Source organism: Podarcis muralis, chromosome 14 (genome assembly GCF_964188315.1).
Source record: "Podarcis muralis chromosome 14, rPodMur119.hap1.1, whole genome shotgun sequence".
Lineage (NCBI taxonomy): Eukaryota > Metazoa > Chordata > Lepidosauria > Squamata > Lacertidae > Podarcis > Podarcis muralis.
In genome coordinates, this window is record NC_135668.1 from 45442630 (window position 1) to 45460685 (window position 18056).

Below are 18056 nucleotides of genomic sequence, written 5' to 3' on the forward strand. Positions count from 1 at the left end.
TTCAACGCTAGTCCTACTCGGAGAAGACCTACTCAAACAAACGGGCACGACCAATTTAAGTCTGTTAATTTTAATGGATTTACTCTGAGCAGAACTTAAGCTGGCTGCCTGCAACCCTGTATGCTTACCTAGCTGTAATATTCCAGCAAGTCACATTAACCACATACAGTGTTACCTCAGGATGCAAACGGGATCCATTCCGGAGCCCCGTTGACATCCTGAAGTGAATGCAAACCGTGACTGCCGTTCTGCGATTTGCTGCTTCTGTGCATGCATGTGACGTCATTTTGACCATCTGCGCATGTGCGAGCAGCGAAACCCGGAAGTAACGCGCGCTGTTACTTCCGGGTCGCCACGGAGCACAACCCGAAAGCGCTCATCCTGAAGCATATTCAACCTGAGGTATGACTGTACGTTAACTCTAGAGGCCAAATATAAAATAACCCCAACCCTGTTGCAAGCACTGTGTCACTGCTGTCTGTAAGCGGGAGGCCCTCTCACAGTTGCTCAGACAGTTATTGCTGGCCCTCGCTACTCCCATCTGCACTCTGCATTTAAATCAGTATCATACCACTTTATACAGCCATAGAATCATAGAATTGTAGCGTTGGAAGGGACCCTGAGGATCACCAAGTCCGATTCCTGCAATACAGGACTATGCAGCTGTCCCATGTGGGGATTGAACCTGCAACTTTGGTGTGTCATGCATTCCCCCAAAGAATTCTGGGCGCCATAGTTTCTTAAGGGTTCTTAGGAGGTCTGTATTCCCCGCACAGAACTACAATTCTCGGAGTTTTTGTGAAGAGGGATTAAACCATTCTGGGAATTGTCATAATAATAATAATAATAGCAATACAGTGGTACCTCAGATTACATACGCTTCAGGTTACACACTCCGCTAACCCAGAAATAGTGCTTCAGGTTAAGAACTTTGCTTCAGGATGAGAACAGAAATCGTGCTCCGGCAGCGCGGCCCCATTACCTAAACTGGTGCTTCAGGTTAAGAACAGTTTCAGGTTGACTTCCGGTTTGGATCGCCACCGGGAAGGGAGCGCGGAGAGACTTCTCCGAACTACATGGGGACTTTGAGGGGCTACGCATAGGCACTGCGACCCCAACTTTAATCTCAAGGGGGGCCCCCTTGAGAGAAGCGCAACCAGCGGCGTTGGAGTGATCCGCAAGCTTCTGGAGGTTTTTTTCTCTCCGTTTTCGGGGAGGAAGACCCGGAGGCAGTGGATCGAGAGACGCGCATCGGTAAGGCCTGCGAACCCCATGCAGTTATGCCTCAAGCTCCCACCGAAGTTGAGCGACAAATCTCTGTAACCCTAAAAATCTGACGTTCTTAACATCGTATGACAACGGAAGAGGTAAAATCTGAATGAAAAGGTCCGAGGAACGAAGGATGCAAATGGATTTAGTTTAAAGAGCCTGACCTGATTTCTGGATTTAAGATGGCGCTGGACACTAAATCGTAAGTTTGTAACAAAGAGACTTAGTTACTTACCGGCTGTAGCGAGAGAGAAGTGAAGTCCTTGCTAATGTTACTGCAAGGCAGTGGATGACTGACAGATAAAACCGGGACAAAGAGTAAGTTTCAGAGACTTTGTTTCATTTGGGCAGTTACAAAAAAGAACAGGAGGGGACTGGAAGAGACGGAACGGAGGCTCTAACTAGATTGGGAGATAGGAGGGGAGAGAAGAAAGAAAACTAGAAGGGAAAACACCTCACCTCCCCCCCCGGACACGGCTGGGCTCGAAATAACTAAAGCCCCACAAACCCCCTCCTCTTTCCAGCCTTTGGAATCTGCCGCCTCCCGCTAGTGACTAGCAACGGGAGAGAATATCTGCAGAAGTTTGCGTCCCCGCAGTCAGCTAGCATCTACATCCATTCTCCTTTTTCTTTATTTCTTTACTTCGCCTGCTACAGCGAGACGAGGCACCATCCTCATAACTGTAGGATCGGATATTTTTTATATAATTTGGGGAAGCTCGGAGGGATATAATTGGAATATTGGAGATCCGGGGGACTCTGTGGGATAAGAACGGCAGCAACGCGAGGACATTGTGGGGACATTGTTAATCTACAAGTGAGGGATCTTTTAGTCCCCTGCTGGAAGAACATAGAATCGCGTCCCAAAGAGAAAGAAGGCAGAGAAAGAAAGTCGAGAAACCGCTCGCAAAAACGATTTCTTTTTTTCTTTTATACATTCTCTGCGGCTTAATCCTGGAATATAAAGAGACAGAACTACTATTTCACCTTCAGTGAGCTTGCTTGTTCCCACGCCTTCCCCTTTTTCCCCCCTCCCTGGAATCCCCCTCTCCCTGTGACGTCCCTTGCCCTCCCCCCCTTTTTTTCCGCTTCCCCCCTCCTCCCCGCTTTCCCCCCCTTTCCGCGCCCCACCAGCCCTTTTTCCCAATCACTATTACTGACTCCAGCAGGATGACAACAGACTCCTTTTTCCTGACAAAGCCCTCTGATATATAAAAGCGGATTAGGCCAGATAAGTGGCCGAAGTTTTCAGAAGAGGAGCAACACAATAGAACCTGGTATTCGAACATCTTTGTTTCCCCCCTGACACTTATTTTGGGACCCTACCCCCTCGCTTCAAATTTCCCTCGTTTCCTGTGTACCCCCCCTTTTTTATCTTCCCATCCTTACAACATTCCTTTCAAAGATAACTGCCAAAGGGGCGGTGGTGGGCGGGATTGCCTGAATAATTAAGTGGCTTCTATAAGATTGTACGCCCTCTAAGGGAGAGTCTTAAAAACGCATTTTGTTTTGCAAATATAGGAAGGGGGAGATGGCAGGAAAGGAAGGGAAGAAAGCAGTGGGTACTCCGGCAGAAAGGAAAACGTCTCGCCATGAAGAAATTAAAGACTTAGATATACTCTGGTTGAAAATAAAAGAGGAGTTTAAGCAGAATGAGATTCACATGGAGGAAAAGTTAGGAGAGATGCAGAAATCAATAGATAGGAAAATAGAAGGGGCGGTGGGAGAACTATCAAGTAAGATAAAAGATTTAACGACTCGAACCAAATCTCTAGAAGACTCAAATAAAAAAACACAAAAAGAGATAAGAGATCAGAGAAAGGAAGCTGAGAAAATAAAAGAGAATTTTGAGGAATTAGGAAAGAGCCAGGAGCAAATTCTGGACAATTTGGCAATGATGGAGATGAAACAAAAACAACTAAATTTAAAATTCCGAGGGGTAGGAGAGGAGGTCAACGAAGATGTCAAAGGGAAAATGATAAGAGAACTGGCAAGATGGCTAAATCTAAAGGAGGAAGAAGTCACACAAGAAATAGAAAATGCCTTCAGAATAAAAGTAAAACCTAAACAAAACAGAGTAAGAAAGATTTCAGGAGACTGCCTGGTAATCTTCAAATCGACGGAGCTGAAAAATAAGATTTTAAGAGAAAGTTACCAGAAGAAACTGGTGATAGATGGAAGACCAATCATTATTTTCAAAGAAATTCCAATCAGACTCCTTCGCAAGAGAGAGGGTTACAAACAGCTAGTAAATATCCTAAGGAAGAATGGCATTCAACATAGATGGGAGTTCCCAGAAGGGATCTCCTTTTTTTACAAAGAAAAAAGATTTAAAATTGCTGATAGTCAGGAAATCAGGAAGTTTCTACGAAGATATGAGAGAGAACTTGGTGGGGCGGGAGAGGTACAGGGGGGCGGGGATGGGGGTGGGGGCGGGGGAGATGGCGCGGGTTTGGGGGGGGACTCGGGGGGAGAGGGGGGGGAGGGAGCGGAGGGAGCGGAGGGTGAAGAAACAGAAAGTAAAACCACTCGAATCTAAACTAACTGAAACTTAAATCCGCAAACTACTGTTTTATAAGTAAGTAAACAAGAATGAACCTAAAAATTCTAACATGGAATGTAAATGGCGTGAATGACAAAGCGAAAAGGAATAAAGTTGTAAATGTTTTGAAAAAGAAAAAATTGGACATAATCTGTATACAAGAGACTCATGTAGCCAAAAAGCATAATCGTGTATTAATAAATAGAAAGCTAGGAATGGAATTTATAAGCTCCACGGCAGAGAAAAAAAAAGGAGTAGTAACATATGTTAAAGAAAAATGGGAACCTAAACTGATTTATAAGGATGAAGAAGGAAGGATATTGGGGGTACAAATCAGCTTCCAGGGAGAAAAAATAAATGTGGTAAACATATACGCCCCAAATTCAAACAAGCCAGAGTTTTTCAAAAAATTAGAACAAGTTTTAATGGAATTAGAAAATAACAGGACGATACTGCTGGGAGATTTTAATGCAGTGCCAATCCCAGAAATTGATAGACAAACAGAAAAGGGGAAAAAGAACCAAGGAAAGCTGCCAAAGTCTTTCCAAGACTTGGAAGAAAACATGGACTTAATAGACATCTGGAGATATAAACATCCAATAGAAAAGCAGTTTACCTTCTTCTCAGAAGTACATAAGAGCTGGGGCAGAATAGACCAAATTTGGACGTCGAGAGAACTCTCCTTAAGAGCTACGAAATGTGAAATTCACCCGAGAACTCTCTCAGACCACAATTCAATAACATTGGAATTAAAAAGTGAATTAAAAGGAGGCTTTAGATGGAGACTAAATGAACAACTTTTAGAGGACGAGGAAGTCATTGGAAAAGCAAAAGCCACTTTAAAAGAATACTTTGAACTGAATCTTAACACAGGAGTGAGCCCAGAAATAACCTGGGACGCCAGTAAGGCGGTGCTGAGGGGCTTCTTCATTCAGCAGAACAGTTACAAAAAGAAATTAAGGCAACAAAAGAAAGAAGAGATCCTCAATCATATAAGGCAGCTAGAGAAAAAATTGACAGACAACCCAAAAGATACACAAAGTATACAAGTAATTAAAATACTACAGACACAATATTCGACGTTAGTGAATCAAGAAATTGAATGGAAAATCAGGTTAATGAGACAAAGATATTTTGAATCAGCCAACAAAATTGGAAAATTATTAGCGTGGCAACTGAGGAAAAGACAAAAGCAAAGCGTGATAAACAAAATAAAAGTAGAAGAAGAAATAGTAGAAGATCCAAAAAAGATACAAAAAAATTTTCTGGAGTTCTATGAAGGGTTATATAAAAAAGGAGAGGAGGACACAACCCTAATAGAAAAGTACTTAGAGAACTGTGAAGGGAGGACTTTAACGGCCGAAGAGAAAATACAGCTAAACAAACCCATAAATATAGAGGAGATCCAGAATGCAATTAAAAGAATGAAATTGGGGAAGACTCCAGGTCCGGATGGCCTATCAGCAAAATATTACAAAATCCTAGGAAACCAACTTGCGCCAGCCCTCTGTGAGGTCATGAATGATATTTTAAAGGATGGAAAAATACCGGAGTCATGGCGGGAGGCTTTCATAACTTTAATTCCAAAATCGGACACTGACAAATTAAATATTAAAAATTATAGGCCAATATCTCTATTAAATAATGACTATAAAATATTTGCGGACATAATGGCAAACAGGTTGAAAAAACATCTAACGGATTTAATCCATAAGGATCAGGCCGGTTTTTTGCCGAACAGGTTTTTGAAGGATAATGTTAGACACGTTATAAATTTAATTGAGTACCTGGAGATTAATAACAATGTACCGGCAGTATTGATGTTTGTGGACGCCGAAAAGGCGTTCGACAACGTATCATGGATGTTTATGATAAAATGTTTGGAGAAGGCGGGGATAGAGGGCGACTTTCTGAAAGGAATACAAGCTATATATTCAACTCAATCGGCCAAATTGGTAATAAATAATAATTTAACAAACCAATTTAAGATAGAAAAGGGAACAAGACAAGGTTGCCCTCTCTCCCCGCTTCTATTTATTATGGTTTTAGAAATATTGGCGAATAAAATTAGAACCGTGTCTGAGATACGAGGGATTAGAATAGGTCTGAAGGAATTCAAACTAAAGGCCTACGCAGATGACCTGATATTATCCCTGGAAGAACCCCGAGAGAGTATTGGCAAAGCATTAGAGATCATGGAGGAATATGGCAAGCTATCCGGTTTTAAATTAAACAAACTGAAGACAAAAATGCTGACAAAAAATCTGAAAAGTGATGAAAAAGAAGAACTAGAAAGGAAATTCGGAATAAAAATCGCAAAAAAAATAAAATATTTAGGAATCTGGCTTACATCAAAAAACATAAACTTAATTGAAGACAACTACTCGGTAGTTTGGAAAGAGATCAAAAGGGATTTCGATGTTTGGAATAGAGTCAGTTTATCATGGTTGGGCAGGATGGAGGCGATAAAGATGGTCATACTTCCTAAGATGTTGTTCCTTTTTCAAAATATCCCAATAATTAGGGGGACTAAATTGTTTAAAGATTGGCAACGGACTCTCTCCAGATTCATCTGGCAGGGGAAAAGACCAAGGATCAGATTTAAAATTCTTACGGACCGAAAAGAAAGAGGGGGTTTCGCTGTTCCAAACTTAAAGTTGTACCATGAAGCCGCATGCTTATGCTGGGTCAAAGAGTGGATCACTCTAGAAAATAGCGACCTACTGGACCTGGAAGGGGCAGACAATAGATACGGCTGGCATGCCTATCTATGGCAGAATAAAGGGAAAGTGCATAGGGGATTTTCGAATCATATTATTAGAGGCCCCTTGTATGAAGCCTGGAATAGAAATAAAAAATTACTGGAATGGCGAACCCCTTGGTGGCTGTCCCCTGTTAATATTATAACAACTAAAAATACAAATACGGGAGTAAAGAATTTAACATATGAGGACCTACTGGTAAGATCGGAAGACACGTGGAAATTAAGACCATACGAGGAGCTGGAGGGAAAACTGACAGTTTGGCTACAGTATCATCAAATCAATGCCATATGGGCGGAAGACAAAAAAATTGGAATGAATGAAAAAAAATCGAAATTTCAGATTGAAATAATTGAAGGTAACACTAAATTATTATCTAAAATGTATAATATTTTATTGGAGTGGGACACAAAAGACGAGGAGATCAAAGAAGTCTTGGTTAAATGGGCGATAGATCTAGGACATAACATAGCCTATGAGCAGTGGTCAAAACTGTGGAAGAAGGGAATAAAATTTACGGCGTGTGCCGCAATTAGGGAAAACATAGAAAAGATGATTCACAGATGGTATCTAACACCAGAAAAACTGAATAGGTTATACAAGATTGGTAGCGGGGCCTGCTGGAGGTGTAAAGTAAAGGAGGGAAATTTCATGCATATGTGGTGGGCCTGCGAGGATATTAAAAAATTCTGGGATACTATATACAACGAGCTAAAAAAAATATTAAAATACACATTTTTAAAAAGACCAGAGGCCTTTCTATTAGGCATCATAGGAGAGGAGATTAAGAAAGAAGATGTAATTTTGTTCCAGTACTCAACAGCAGCGGCCAGACTGCTAATTGCTCAAAAATGGAAAAGCACGAGCACCCCAACGATGATGGAATGGCAAAATAAGCTATATGACTTCTTTGAATTGGCAAATATGACGCAGAAAATCAGAAACCAAAAGAATACAAAGTTAAGGGATGATTGGGCTAAATTTATGACATATATAGAAGGAAATTATGAAAACGTACCAAATATAGTTGGTTTATTATAAAACTTTCGATGTGTCAAGGTACTAAATAACAACAGCTGTAAAGACAAAATCTTGGAAAAATTTAGGAATCCAGAGTCAAGAGGGATGGAAGTCAATTTGTATGTTACCTTGTTTTTTTGTTTTTTTCTTACCTTTTTCTCTTTTTTAGTTTTTCTTTTTTCCTCTCTCTTTCTCTATATTTATTTACCTGTGTTATGTGTATGCATTAAATGAAACTTAATAAAAAAAATTAAAAAAAAAAAAAAAAAAGAACAGTTTCAGGTTAAGTACGGACCTCCAGAACGAATTAAGTACTTAACCTGAGGTACCACTGTAATAACAATTATTGCTATTATTGCTATTATTATTGCAATTATTATTATTATTATTATTATTATTATTATTATTATTATTATTATTATTATTTACTTATAGCCCGCCCCTCTGGGTGGATTTCCCCAGCCATTCTGGGCAGCTTCCAGCAGGAGATTAAAAATACATTAAAACATCAGTCATTAAAAACTTCCCTAAACAGGGCTGCCTTCAGAATTGCAGTTCTGCGAAGGTAACAGGGGTCCCCTATCAACTCTCTGCACTCTAAAGAAGCTACAGCTCCCAGAATTACACCCGCGCTCACACACCCAGGAACTAGGAGCGGCAATTTGCGCACTTAAAATATTTAAAGCTGCTTTCATGGCAACGAGAAGATGAATTCATTCCCTATGAACAGCGCACTGGCAAAAAGATGGGTTTCCAGGCCAAGCAGTGCCCAGAGCTGTTGTATGCTATGATGTGAATCAGTTTTATTGCCTTTCTGGAGGAGTCCACCCTTACTTGTTAAAAACAAACACCATTTATAGCAACAGTTTTGCAGACATGCGATAAATCTAATTCGCCGGTCTCCTAAAAGAAAGGACCACACTCTCGACCGCACCACTTCCTTTGTCTCTCACTTCCTGCATTTGAAACAAGCTCAGTTTGGGTTCAATTCAGACACCGCGACCCAAAATATACTGGCTTGCTTCAAGTAGGAAAGAATGCTGTTCCTCCGAAGTGCCATCTGCAAAGATTTATTACAGCCCAATGCCTTTTGGAACCTGGGTTCCTTTCTTCAGGAGCCATCTCAAATGGTGCCAAGACGGGCAGCAATAACTGTGCAAGATGCTTCATTCTGTGCTACATAATTTGGAAGTTTTAGATTCCTCCAAAAGGAACACAGTGAGCTGTAGTTAATCCACCTAGCTGGTATTTTTCAGAACAAGTTTCTTCTTTTCATTTTAGGTTTCTGTGCCTCACTCCTAGATTTTTAACCTAGAACAGGTTAAACAAGCCACAGCAAGCTTTGGGCTTCCCCTTTCACATGCCAGCAAGAGGAGACTAGAATTCACTTCCAAGTTTAAACAAGCCACAGTTCCAGGGGTTCAGATGACCCAGGGAACTTTGGTTTGCTTAAAAAGAAGCTTTCCAACTTGGCTAGGGAGAACAGAGAGGCCAAGAACCTGTGGCCTTCCAGATGTTATTGGGACAACAATTCAAAGCATCCCCCCCCCCCGGCTGGGGCTGATAGGAACAGGAACTGTACATTATCTGGTTCCCCACCATTACAGATTTGCATGAGGTCTGAATCAGGCCTCCAAGACGAATCAGGTGCAACATCGAACTATGGCTTGCTGCAATGTATGAATCAAAACTACATGGCTAATTATGGCATGCAGGTGGCCACCAAGTGGGGAAGTGGAGCAAGCTCTTATAAACAAGAGCTTGGGTAAACTGTAATTGGGCGTTACATCTTAGCCAACATGTCATGGTTTGGGTCGTTGCTCCATCCACCAAGCCCACTACTTGGGACAGTACGTGGGGATTTTTTGAGGAAGGGGGAAAACCATGCAAACTGTTACTTGTTTGTACTTTTGGCCTGAACCTAAACTGTGGTTAACACAAACCAATCTTTGGTGTTATCTGTGGAGTGTTTGAGATATAACAATGGTTTAGAATAGTTTGTGTCTTTCCATCTTCCCTTCACTCTCATCTCTAGGATGTGGGTACCTCCAGGAAGAGGGGTTGGGACCATAACTATGGCTCAGCAGTCACACCAAACCGTGGTTAGCATTAATTTCTTGATGTTTAGTTGTGTTTTTATATTATGTTGGAAGCTGCCCAGAGTTATTGGGGCAACTCTGCCAGATGGATGGGGTATAAATAATAATAATAATAATACAAATAATAATAATACAAGCCTGATGCTGGTTTGCGGTCTACAAAAAACCCTAGTTTGACGTGACATCACAGTAAACCATAAATGACATTCCTTAAACACGGTTTAGTGGGATAACTGAAACCTTGTCCTCTCCAATTCCAATGGTTATACGGTCCCTTATACATATGAGCTGCTTAACAAAGTGAAGCCCATCCTGCCCACTGCCCAGACAGCTCACAATCCAAAGAGATGGAAAGAGATAAAGAACACAAGGAGCAAAGAGCATGCAGAGATATAAGGATTGGAAAGGGACAGTGTGGCAGATCAGAAACCTATGTTTTAAAAGGGATGTCCTAGTCCCTTATCTTGGTTTAAAATACTCCAAGAAGGGCCCTGTGCAGACATAACATTTTAAACCTTAGTGATAACCAGGGTTTGCTGGTTTCTTAGAACCATGGTTTAGCTTGCCAAAAGCCCTGCTCTTGGAAGTCATGGGAAAAGAGGCAACTTTCAATACTTGCAACTGTCAATACTTGCTTGTCGCTTTGCAAGCGGAGAAGAGAGTCTGGCTTTCTTCAAAGTTTACTCAGTGGGATTTTTTTTTAATCACATCTGTGGCTGCGGAAGTGCCTTGCGATCCAGAGGCAACAGCATTAATCTCATTCACAGGGAACATCATAAAACTCTCCCAGCTTAAAGTACATATGCCTCAAAGCTCTGACTAACAAAGACCGATGAAACAGTCACTCCCTTCCAACATGCCAGCGCCTTTAAGCCATGATCGTTTTATTCCAGCTAGACAAGTAACTTCCTTAAATTACTGTTATAGACACAGATATACACAGTCAATTCAACTACCCTTCCTTGTGACAAGATGGCATTTGTTCCACTCCAGTTAGCTACCTGCAGTTACGGTATGTATCATGGGCACCGCCGTCTTCCTTACAGATCAAACGAAACGAGTCCAGGAACTCTGCATATTTTTTAATTACAACATGCAAGTACAGGAGGGAGTACTGGGTATGCAACTAAACAAGTGGAGAAACCTGCCTTTTTCAAAGGTGGATTTAAAAGTCTGTGGGGACCTCAGATACTGGAATGCTCCTTAATAAATAAATTTAAATTCCCTGCACACAGAAAACTAGCATATCAGGGAGGCATTTTTTTGTGTGTGGGGTGGTGGTATGGAGAAGCATTCCTTTGTATGAGAGCTCACCTGCAGCCTGAAATGGTAAGCCCATGGAATTTGCCACCTCTGTAAAAACTAGGCCATTTAAAAAAGCTATTAAGCTAGTTTTTGATGGAGAGAATGTTTATGTACAAAGGAGCGACCTTTGACTTTGAAGGCCCTGCTTCTGTGCTCATCAGAAACATCACTTAGGGTGACAGTCATGAGAGACAGGGCGTTCTCAGTGGTGGCCCCTCTGTTATGGCACTCCCTCCCAAATGAATTACGTATGGCTGCTACAATATGGGTGTTAAGTGGGCCTTCAGAACTCACCTATTCTGAGCAGCCTTTGCCTCAAGCAGGGCTGGGGAAATGCTGGCCCCCCAGATATCACTGGACGACAACAACCATCACCCCCGAGTACTGACAATGTTGGATGGGGCCGAAGGGAATCAGAGTCCAACATTTGGTGGGCCAGAGCTTCCCTGCCCCTGGCCTAAAAGGACTTAATGGCTTGATGGATTTTGAGATTTCTGAGCCATTTTAAAAACTATTTTATTTCATGGAGTTTTTGCCTAACTAGGAGGGAAAAAACTTTGGTCCTCAGCCTCCGCTGCTTTGTGGTATACCTTCGGGAGAAGAAAGGGCTAAGGAGCAAACCTACACAAATCCGGAGTGGAGTCCCCGAGATAGTTGGGTGGGGCCTTGTATGCCTCCTTCCGGAAATTCCTGCAGCCAAGCTGGTGCCAAATGCACCGTAGTTTTCGCTCCATAAGACGCACCTGACCATAAGATGCACTTAGTTTTTAGAGGGGGAAAGCAAGAAAAAAAATATTCTGCGCAGAGCATGTTAGCGGCTCGCGGTTTTCTTGCTTTGAACCCTTCCGTCCCTCCTCCCACTTCGCTGAGAAGCCAGCAGAGCAAACTGCGCAGCTCTTGCTGAAGCCAGCAGAGGAAGAGCGATAGCTGCGCAGCGCCTCTTGTTCTGATGGCTTCCCAGCAAAGCAGGATGAGGGACGAAAGGGAGCCCTTACAAGGGAGCGCTGAGCAGAGCCTCCCGCCTGCATTCGCATCTGGGATGCATACAGGCTCTGCTTAGCGCTCCCTTTAAAGAGACGCGTGGAGCATGTGTGCGGCTCTTGGGGGCTTTTCCCCGAGGAGAGAGAAGGGACTGACGGGCTGCCCTTCTCCCTTCTCGGGGAAAAGCCAGCAAGCTCCACACGACTCATGAAAGGGAGCGCTCAGCAGAGCCTCCCGCCTGCATTTGCTCCATAAGACGCACACATTCCCCTTACTTTTTAGGAGGGGAAAAGTGTGTCTTATGGAGCAAAAAAGACGGTATTGTTCTGCTTTCCTTTGGACCACATCAGTGAGGCCAAAAGGGAGGGTTTGTTGCATGAGCAGCCCAGGACCTCCATACACACCTGCCCAGGAGTGCACCCCAGGAAGGTCACTTTGGTGCTGCTAACATAACGGTTTGACTTCACCCCCAGAGGTGCACTCCATTGTCTCTCAAGACTGATGCCAACAACAACTGATCCTTTTAAACAGGGAGATGCCAGAGACTATATCTGGGATCTTTTGCATGCAAAGCAGTTGCTTTAACACCAGGTCTTTCCCATCCAATAGCTTGCATTAAAAGGCTCTAGAACTGCACAACAGATCTGAATCCCAAAGCCTGCAGATAGTATTTCAGCAACACATTAAAACAGAAGTAGAATTCCAGCTACCAGGTCTAATGAGGGCCCTTCCAAACCGTGGCTGCCTAGCACTTCCATGACATCACAGCAGCCAAGCCAATGGACAGAAATACCATGACCCCACCTCTTGCACCAGCCTCCTGCCACATCAATTGAACCTGCCACTTACAGCCTGCAAATGCACTTATAAACAAAAAAATAAGCAAAAGGAGCAGAAAAATCACTTACAGGCACCATAATTTGTTTGCAGCCCATGTCCAACACCATGTCCTGTAACATTTTGTCGGAAATGCCGCTGAACAGGAGATTCCCAGGAGGCAGACTAGCCACGTGGAGATTAAATAACCGTTTGAGCTCGTTCAGGGTTAGCACATACTGTTTCTTAAACGTCGCTGCCACAAAGGCTCTGAGTTCTTGCGTGACTCTCTCTTGGACCGGCAAGAGGCCGTTCACGGAGTCCACAGAGTTCTCTTCCGAATGGATGCCGTTGGCCAGTCCATTATTGAGGCCGTCGCAGACAGAGGTGTCCATAGGCTCCTCATCGCTCACGGGCTCCTCTTTTATACGGACGCCAAATATGTCCACCGGGCAAGTGCCCTGGCTGGCTTTGCCCTCCGCTTTCAGCTTCTGGAAGTCCTGCTCCAACTGCCCGTAGGTCTGCTTGACTCTTGCTTTCGCCAGACTGACCCGCTGCTCTCCAGAAACCAGCAAGGGGGCAGCTGCAAAAAACAAGCGGAAGGGGTGTGAGGGTAAACCGTGGTTTGAGTAAACCTTGGCTCTCATCCACCATCCCTGACCATAGGCCATGTTGGCAGGGGCTGCTGGGAGATGGAACACAACAACATCTGCAGAGCCACAGGTTCCCAATCCTTGTATTAAGCACATGTGAGAAGGAGGCAGACCACACAAGAGTTCCTGAGAAAGAAAAGCAAGGTAGGGTGTCTAGGGAGCAAGTTTGACTACACCGAGGAAAACACCTGGGAAGGGATTGGTGGAAGAAGAGTCAGTTTCTAGCGTACAATATACGTAGAGTCCTGCTGGTTCTGCTGCATAAAGCCCTACAGAGCTTGGGAGCATAATATGGTGGAACCTTGGTTCTCAAACTTAATCCATTCGACTCCCGAAACGTTCGAAAACCAAGGCGCGGCTTCTGACTGGCGCAGGCACCCCGGAACCAATAGCCGACAGCCGCATCGGACGCTGGGCTTCCGAAAAACGTTAGAAAACATTTACTTCCAGGTTTTCGGCATTTGGGAGCTGATTTGTTTGTCAACTAAGCTGTTCAAGAACCAAGGTACCACTGTATCTGAAAGATTACCTAACCCTTTATATACCCAATCGAGCACATGTGAGGACCTCCTGCAGATGCCACCTTATCAGGAGGTCTGCTCTGCACAATGCAGGCGTTGGGCTTTTAGTGTGATGGCACCTGCCCCTTAGAATGCACTCCCCTTGAATATTAGACAGGAGCTGTCCTCGCTGTCTCTTTTGCGTCCCCGCTCTTTCAACAAGCCTTTAAAGCTGAAATCTTTCTCAGTCTCGATCTCTATAGGATTTTTTTCAGATGCTTTCTTTAGGTTGGTTCCCCCCGCCCAAAAAAATATGTTTATTGTTTTATCACTTGTTTGGAAGGGTGGGGTATAAATTTGATTTAAAAAACAGAATTAATCATTCTCTCTCTCTCTCTCTCTCTCTCTCACACACACACACGCACACAGGGTCCTTTGGAGAATTCAAGCCCATGTTCACCTCATTATTTCAGACAGGGTGATATATTGAAATATCGCAATGTTTGGGCTGGTGATAATATTGTGATGTTGAAAACCAGACATCACCTAGCCCTAATGTTAAGGAAAAAAGTGGGGGGGGGGGGACGGAGACCAGAGCATATCACCATTAGATGTCCACAGAACTTATCGACCGACCTACAAAATCTGCATCAAACCCTCTGGTTCCCAGTGTGGCATTATGGTTGGACTGGGACCTAGGAGACCAGGGTTCGAATCCCCCTTCAGCCATGAAGCTCACTGGGTGAACACAGGCCAGTCACTCACTCTCAGCCTATCCTACCTCACAGAACTGTTGTGAAGACTGCATGAGGGGGGAGGAGAAGCACAGACGCCACCCTGAGCTCCTTGGGAGAAAAAGTGGGGATATAAATGCAATAAAATAAAAACAATCAAGTTGGCTCACCTGCTTGCGCAGCTTGTTTCTTTGGTGCTCCGTGTTCCCTGGCCAAGCTGTAGACTTTCTCCAACCTGAAATTGGGTGGGAGGAGCATTTCAGTGCCTTGCGAATAGCTACACTCAGATCACGACCATTAACAACTTATCCCGCCGCCATACAGTTCAAGGAAAAACCCAGGAAATGTCAAGCACCCAATGAAATACATCTTTGTGGAGCTGTGACATATAGCCAAGCCACACAGCAAGCTCCCTTCCTGCACAGAACCACATCAGCCTGCAAAAACCGGGTCTAGGAAGAGAGGTTTCAGGCCCAGTACTGATGTACTAGCTTTCTACATGTGGGGGAGAATACAAATGGAGAGATGCATTTAAAAACCGATCATACTTTTGCAGCCTGAAGGAGCTGCTTAGCTTGGAGCAAAGAAAACCAAAGGGTTTGACATGTAGATGTTGGTGGAGACTTGTTTTCTGTTGCTCCAGAGGGCAGATCTGGAGTCAATGGGTGGAAATTGCTGGGAAGCAGATTGCAGCTCAAGAATAGGTGGGATTTCTTAACACAGTAAGATCCGCCGGCCAGCGGAAGAGTCTGCCACAGGAGGCGGTCGGCTCTCTCCTGCTGCTGGAGGTATTGAAGCATCTGTCAGCAATGTGGCAGATTCTTGCTCGAGCAGCACAGTGGACTACTGGGTGAATTTCAAGATTCCTCCCAACTCTAAAATTCTATGATTCTCAGCAGTGGAGTCCAGAAAGAACCACACAGAATCACAGCGTCAGAAGGGACCCCCTGTAATGCAGGAATCAACACATGGTCCCCCATCCAATTTGACACCATACCAGACCCTGCTTAGCTTTGCAAATGTACTAGCCTTTCAATAAGGGAACAGCCAAGGTGTGCTAGAGCAGACTGCATTGACCTGGTGCCCACCAGGTCGACGAAGCCAAAAAGACCTCTGTGCCACGTTTTGCAAACTGCGAAGACTGGCGATGATGTGGAAAGGAAGGCGAGCGTCTGTATTCATGGAATCCAACCTGGTTATTGCTGCTTATGTTTCTTGCGTTTATTAGAGCCACTTTTTTCACAGGAAGATACCCAAAGCGATTTGAAAAACGGTGCAAACATTAAAACCAAAACGAAACAGAATCTAAAAACGTATCCATAATGTATATAAAAAGGTGGGTCTAACACAAGCCACCCCAGTAAAAGGGGGGAGGATGAGGACACAGGTATACCTAATGCCCTCTTAATTAAGGACCAAAAAGCATTAGTGAAATGACATGTCTTTGTCTGGCACTTAAAAATATAGGATGCATGGTGCCAGGCTTGCCTTCCGCAGGAGAGCATTCCACAAGGAGGAAGCCACCACTGGAAAGGCCCTGTTCTCATTGGAGGGGGAGCATGGAGAAAAGAGCCTCAAACAACAAACACAGGTTCCAGGTTGGTTTGGGGGGGGGGGGGGAGAGACGGTCCTTGAGGTCTTGCAAGGCCCGACATCTCTGCCTGTCTTGCTTCTCCTAATACCACTGGTTTATTCTGCTCAGAATGTTCACCAATGGGGTTTGGTAAGGTGAAAGTGCCATGGCTCTTGGAGTTGCCACTGGCTTAGCTGCTGTGATGTCACAGAAAGTCTGGCCAACCCAGCTGTGTTGCTCAGCAAATAATAATAATAATAATAATAATAATAATAATAATAATAATAATAATAATTTATTTATACCCTGCCCATCTGGCTGGGTTTCCCCAGCCACCTTGGGCGGCTTCCAACAAAGGATTAAAATACACTGGTCTGTTAAACATTAAAAGCTTCCCTAAACAGGGCTGCCTTCAGATGTCTTCTAAAAGTCTGGTGGTAGTTCTTCTCTTTGACATCTGGTGGGAGGGCGTTCTACAGGGAAGGCGCCACTACCGAGAAGGCCCTCTGCCTGGTTCCCTGTAACTTGGCTTCACGCAGTGAGGGAACCGCCAGAAGGCCCTCGGCAGTGGACCTCAGTGTCTGGGCAGAACGATGGGGGTGGAGACGCTCCTTCAGGTATACTGGACCGATCTTTCCAATTCAAAGACCGAGGAGTATACCATGTGCAATTTAGCCTATTCTCTTTTGGCATTAACACTATGAATCTCTGAGTGTAACTTGAGGTGTGTGCAGATGGTTTTACAAGTTTCTGAGGTATTTTGCTGGCACCATGTGCTGTGAATAAGATCGGGCCCAAGCAGGCGTATGTAATAGGATCCAGAAAATAAACCCTTAAATCCGTCTAAGCAACCGGCCTCCATTTACAGTGGTGCCTCGCAAGATGAAAAGAATCCGTTCCGCGATTCTCTTCGTCTAGCGGTTTTTTCGTCTTGCGAAGCAACCCCATTAGCGGGTAAGCGGATTAGTGCTATTAGCGATTTAGCGGCTTAGCGGCTATTAAAGGCTTAGCGGCTAAGCTGTTAAAAGGCTATTAACGGCTTAGCGGCTTAGAAAAAGGGGGGAAAGCGGGGGGGGGGGGGAAATGGCGAGACTCGCAAGACATTTTCGTCTTGCGAAGCAAGCCCATAGGGAAATTCGTCTTGCGAAGCGCCTCCGAAACGGAAAACCCTTTCGTCTAGCGGGTTTTCCGTCTTGCGAGGCATTCGTCTTGCGGGGCACCACTGTACATAACTGTATTGCAACAAGTAGCATGAAGATGCAAGGGAGAAACCAACTTTTTTTCTTTCCCATCTTGGCTTTGTTCCTGCCCCCAAGGAAAAGCAAACCATTTACTTGGCCTGTATGCCCATCCAGAGCATCTGCTGCCTCTGGACCACATCTGGGTGCTTCTGGACAAAATCCTCGTCATAACGGAGCTTGAATTCCCAGCCCCTGTTTATCCTCAGGAATGACATGTGCTCCAAGAAATCTTTCACATCTTCTGGGCCGAGCTGCACAAACGAAGCAATAGATATATGTAACCAGCTGCTTAGGAGAAACCAAAACCCTTTTTAAATGAGATCGGTGGCCACACAAAGCGTCAGGGTGTGGCCCCGCAAGAAAAACATGGGAGGCTAAACTGCACCTCCAAGAAGCCGAAACTCAGAGATGACATTAAGTCCGATAGGTAAACCAGATCCAACTTGCCTGTGCAATCCCTATGCTTAGGGCATAAAACTTGTACATATGCAAATGGAAAGGCAAAATTCCCCTACAAAGCAATTGCCGCTTCATTTAAGGAAAATGCAGGAGACTTTGGGG

At 44.2% G+C, this 18056-nt stretch overlaps 1 protein-coding gene across 3 annotated transcripts in view; it reads right to left on the bottom strand.

The window, feature by feature from the left end:
- The window catches only part of POLR3E (RNA polymerase III subunit E), a 47587-nt gene that overhangs the window by 7661 nt on the left and 21870 nt on the right, over nt 1-18056 (bottom strand). For all 3 annotated transcript variants that reach the window (XM_028706837.2, XM_028706838.2, XM_077918604.1), the window contains 3 exons: nt 17589-17746; nt 14852-14916; nt 12887-13377 (listed from right to left, as the gene is read on the bottom strand). In XM_028706837.2, the coding sequence (XP_028562670.2) occupies nt 12887-13377; nt 14852-14916; nt 17589-17746 (714 nt within the window). The remainder of the gene's footprint in view (nt 1-12886; nt 13378-14851; nt 14917-17588; nt 17747-18056) is intronic.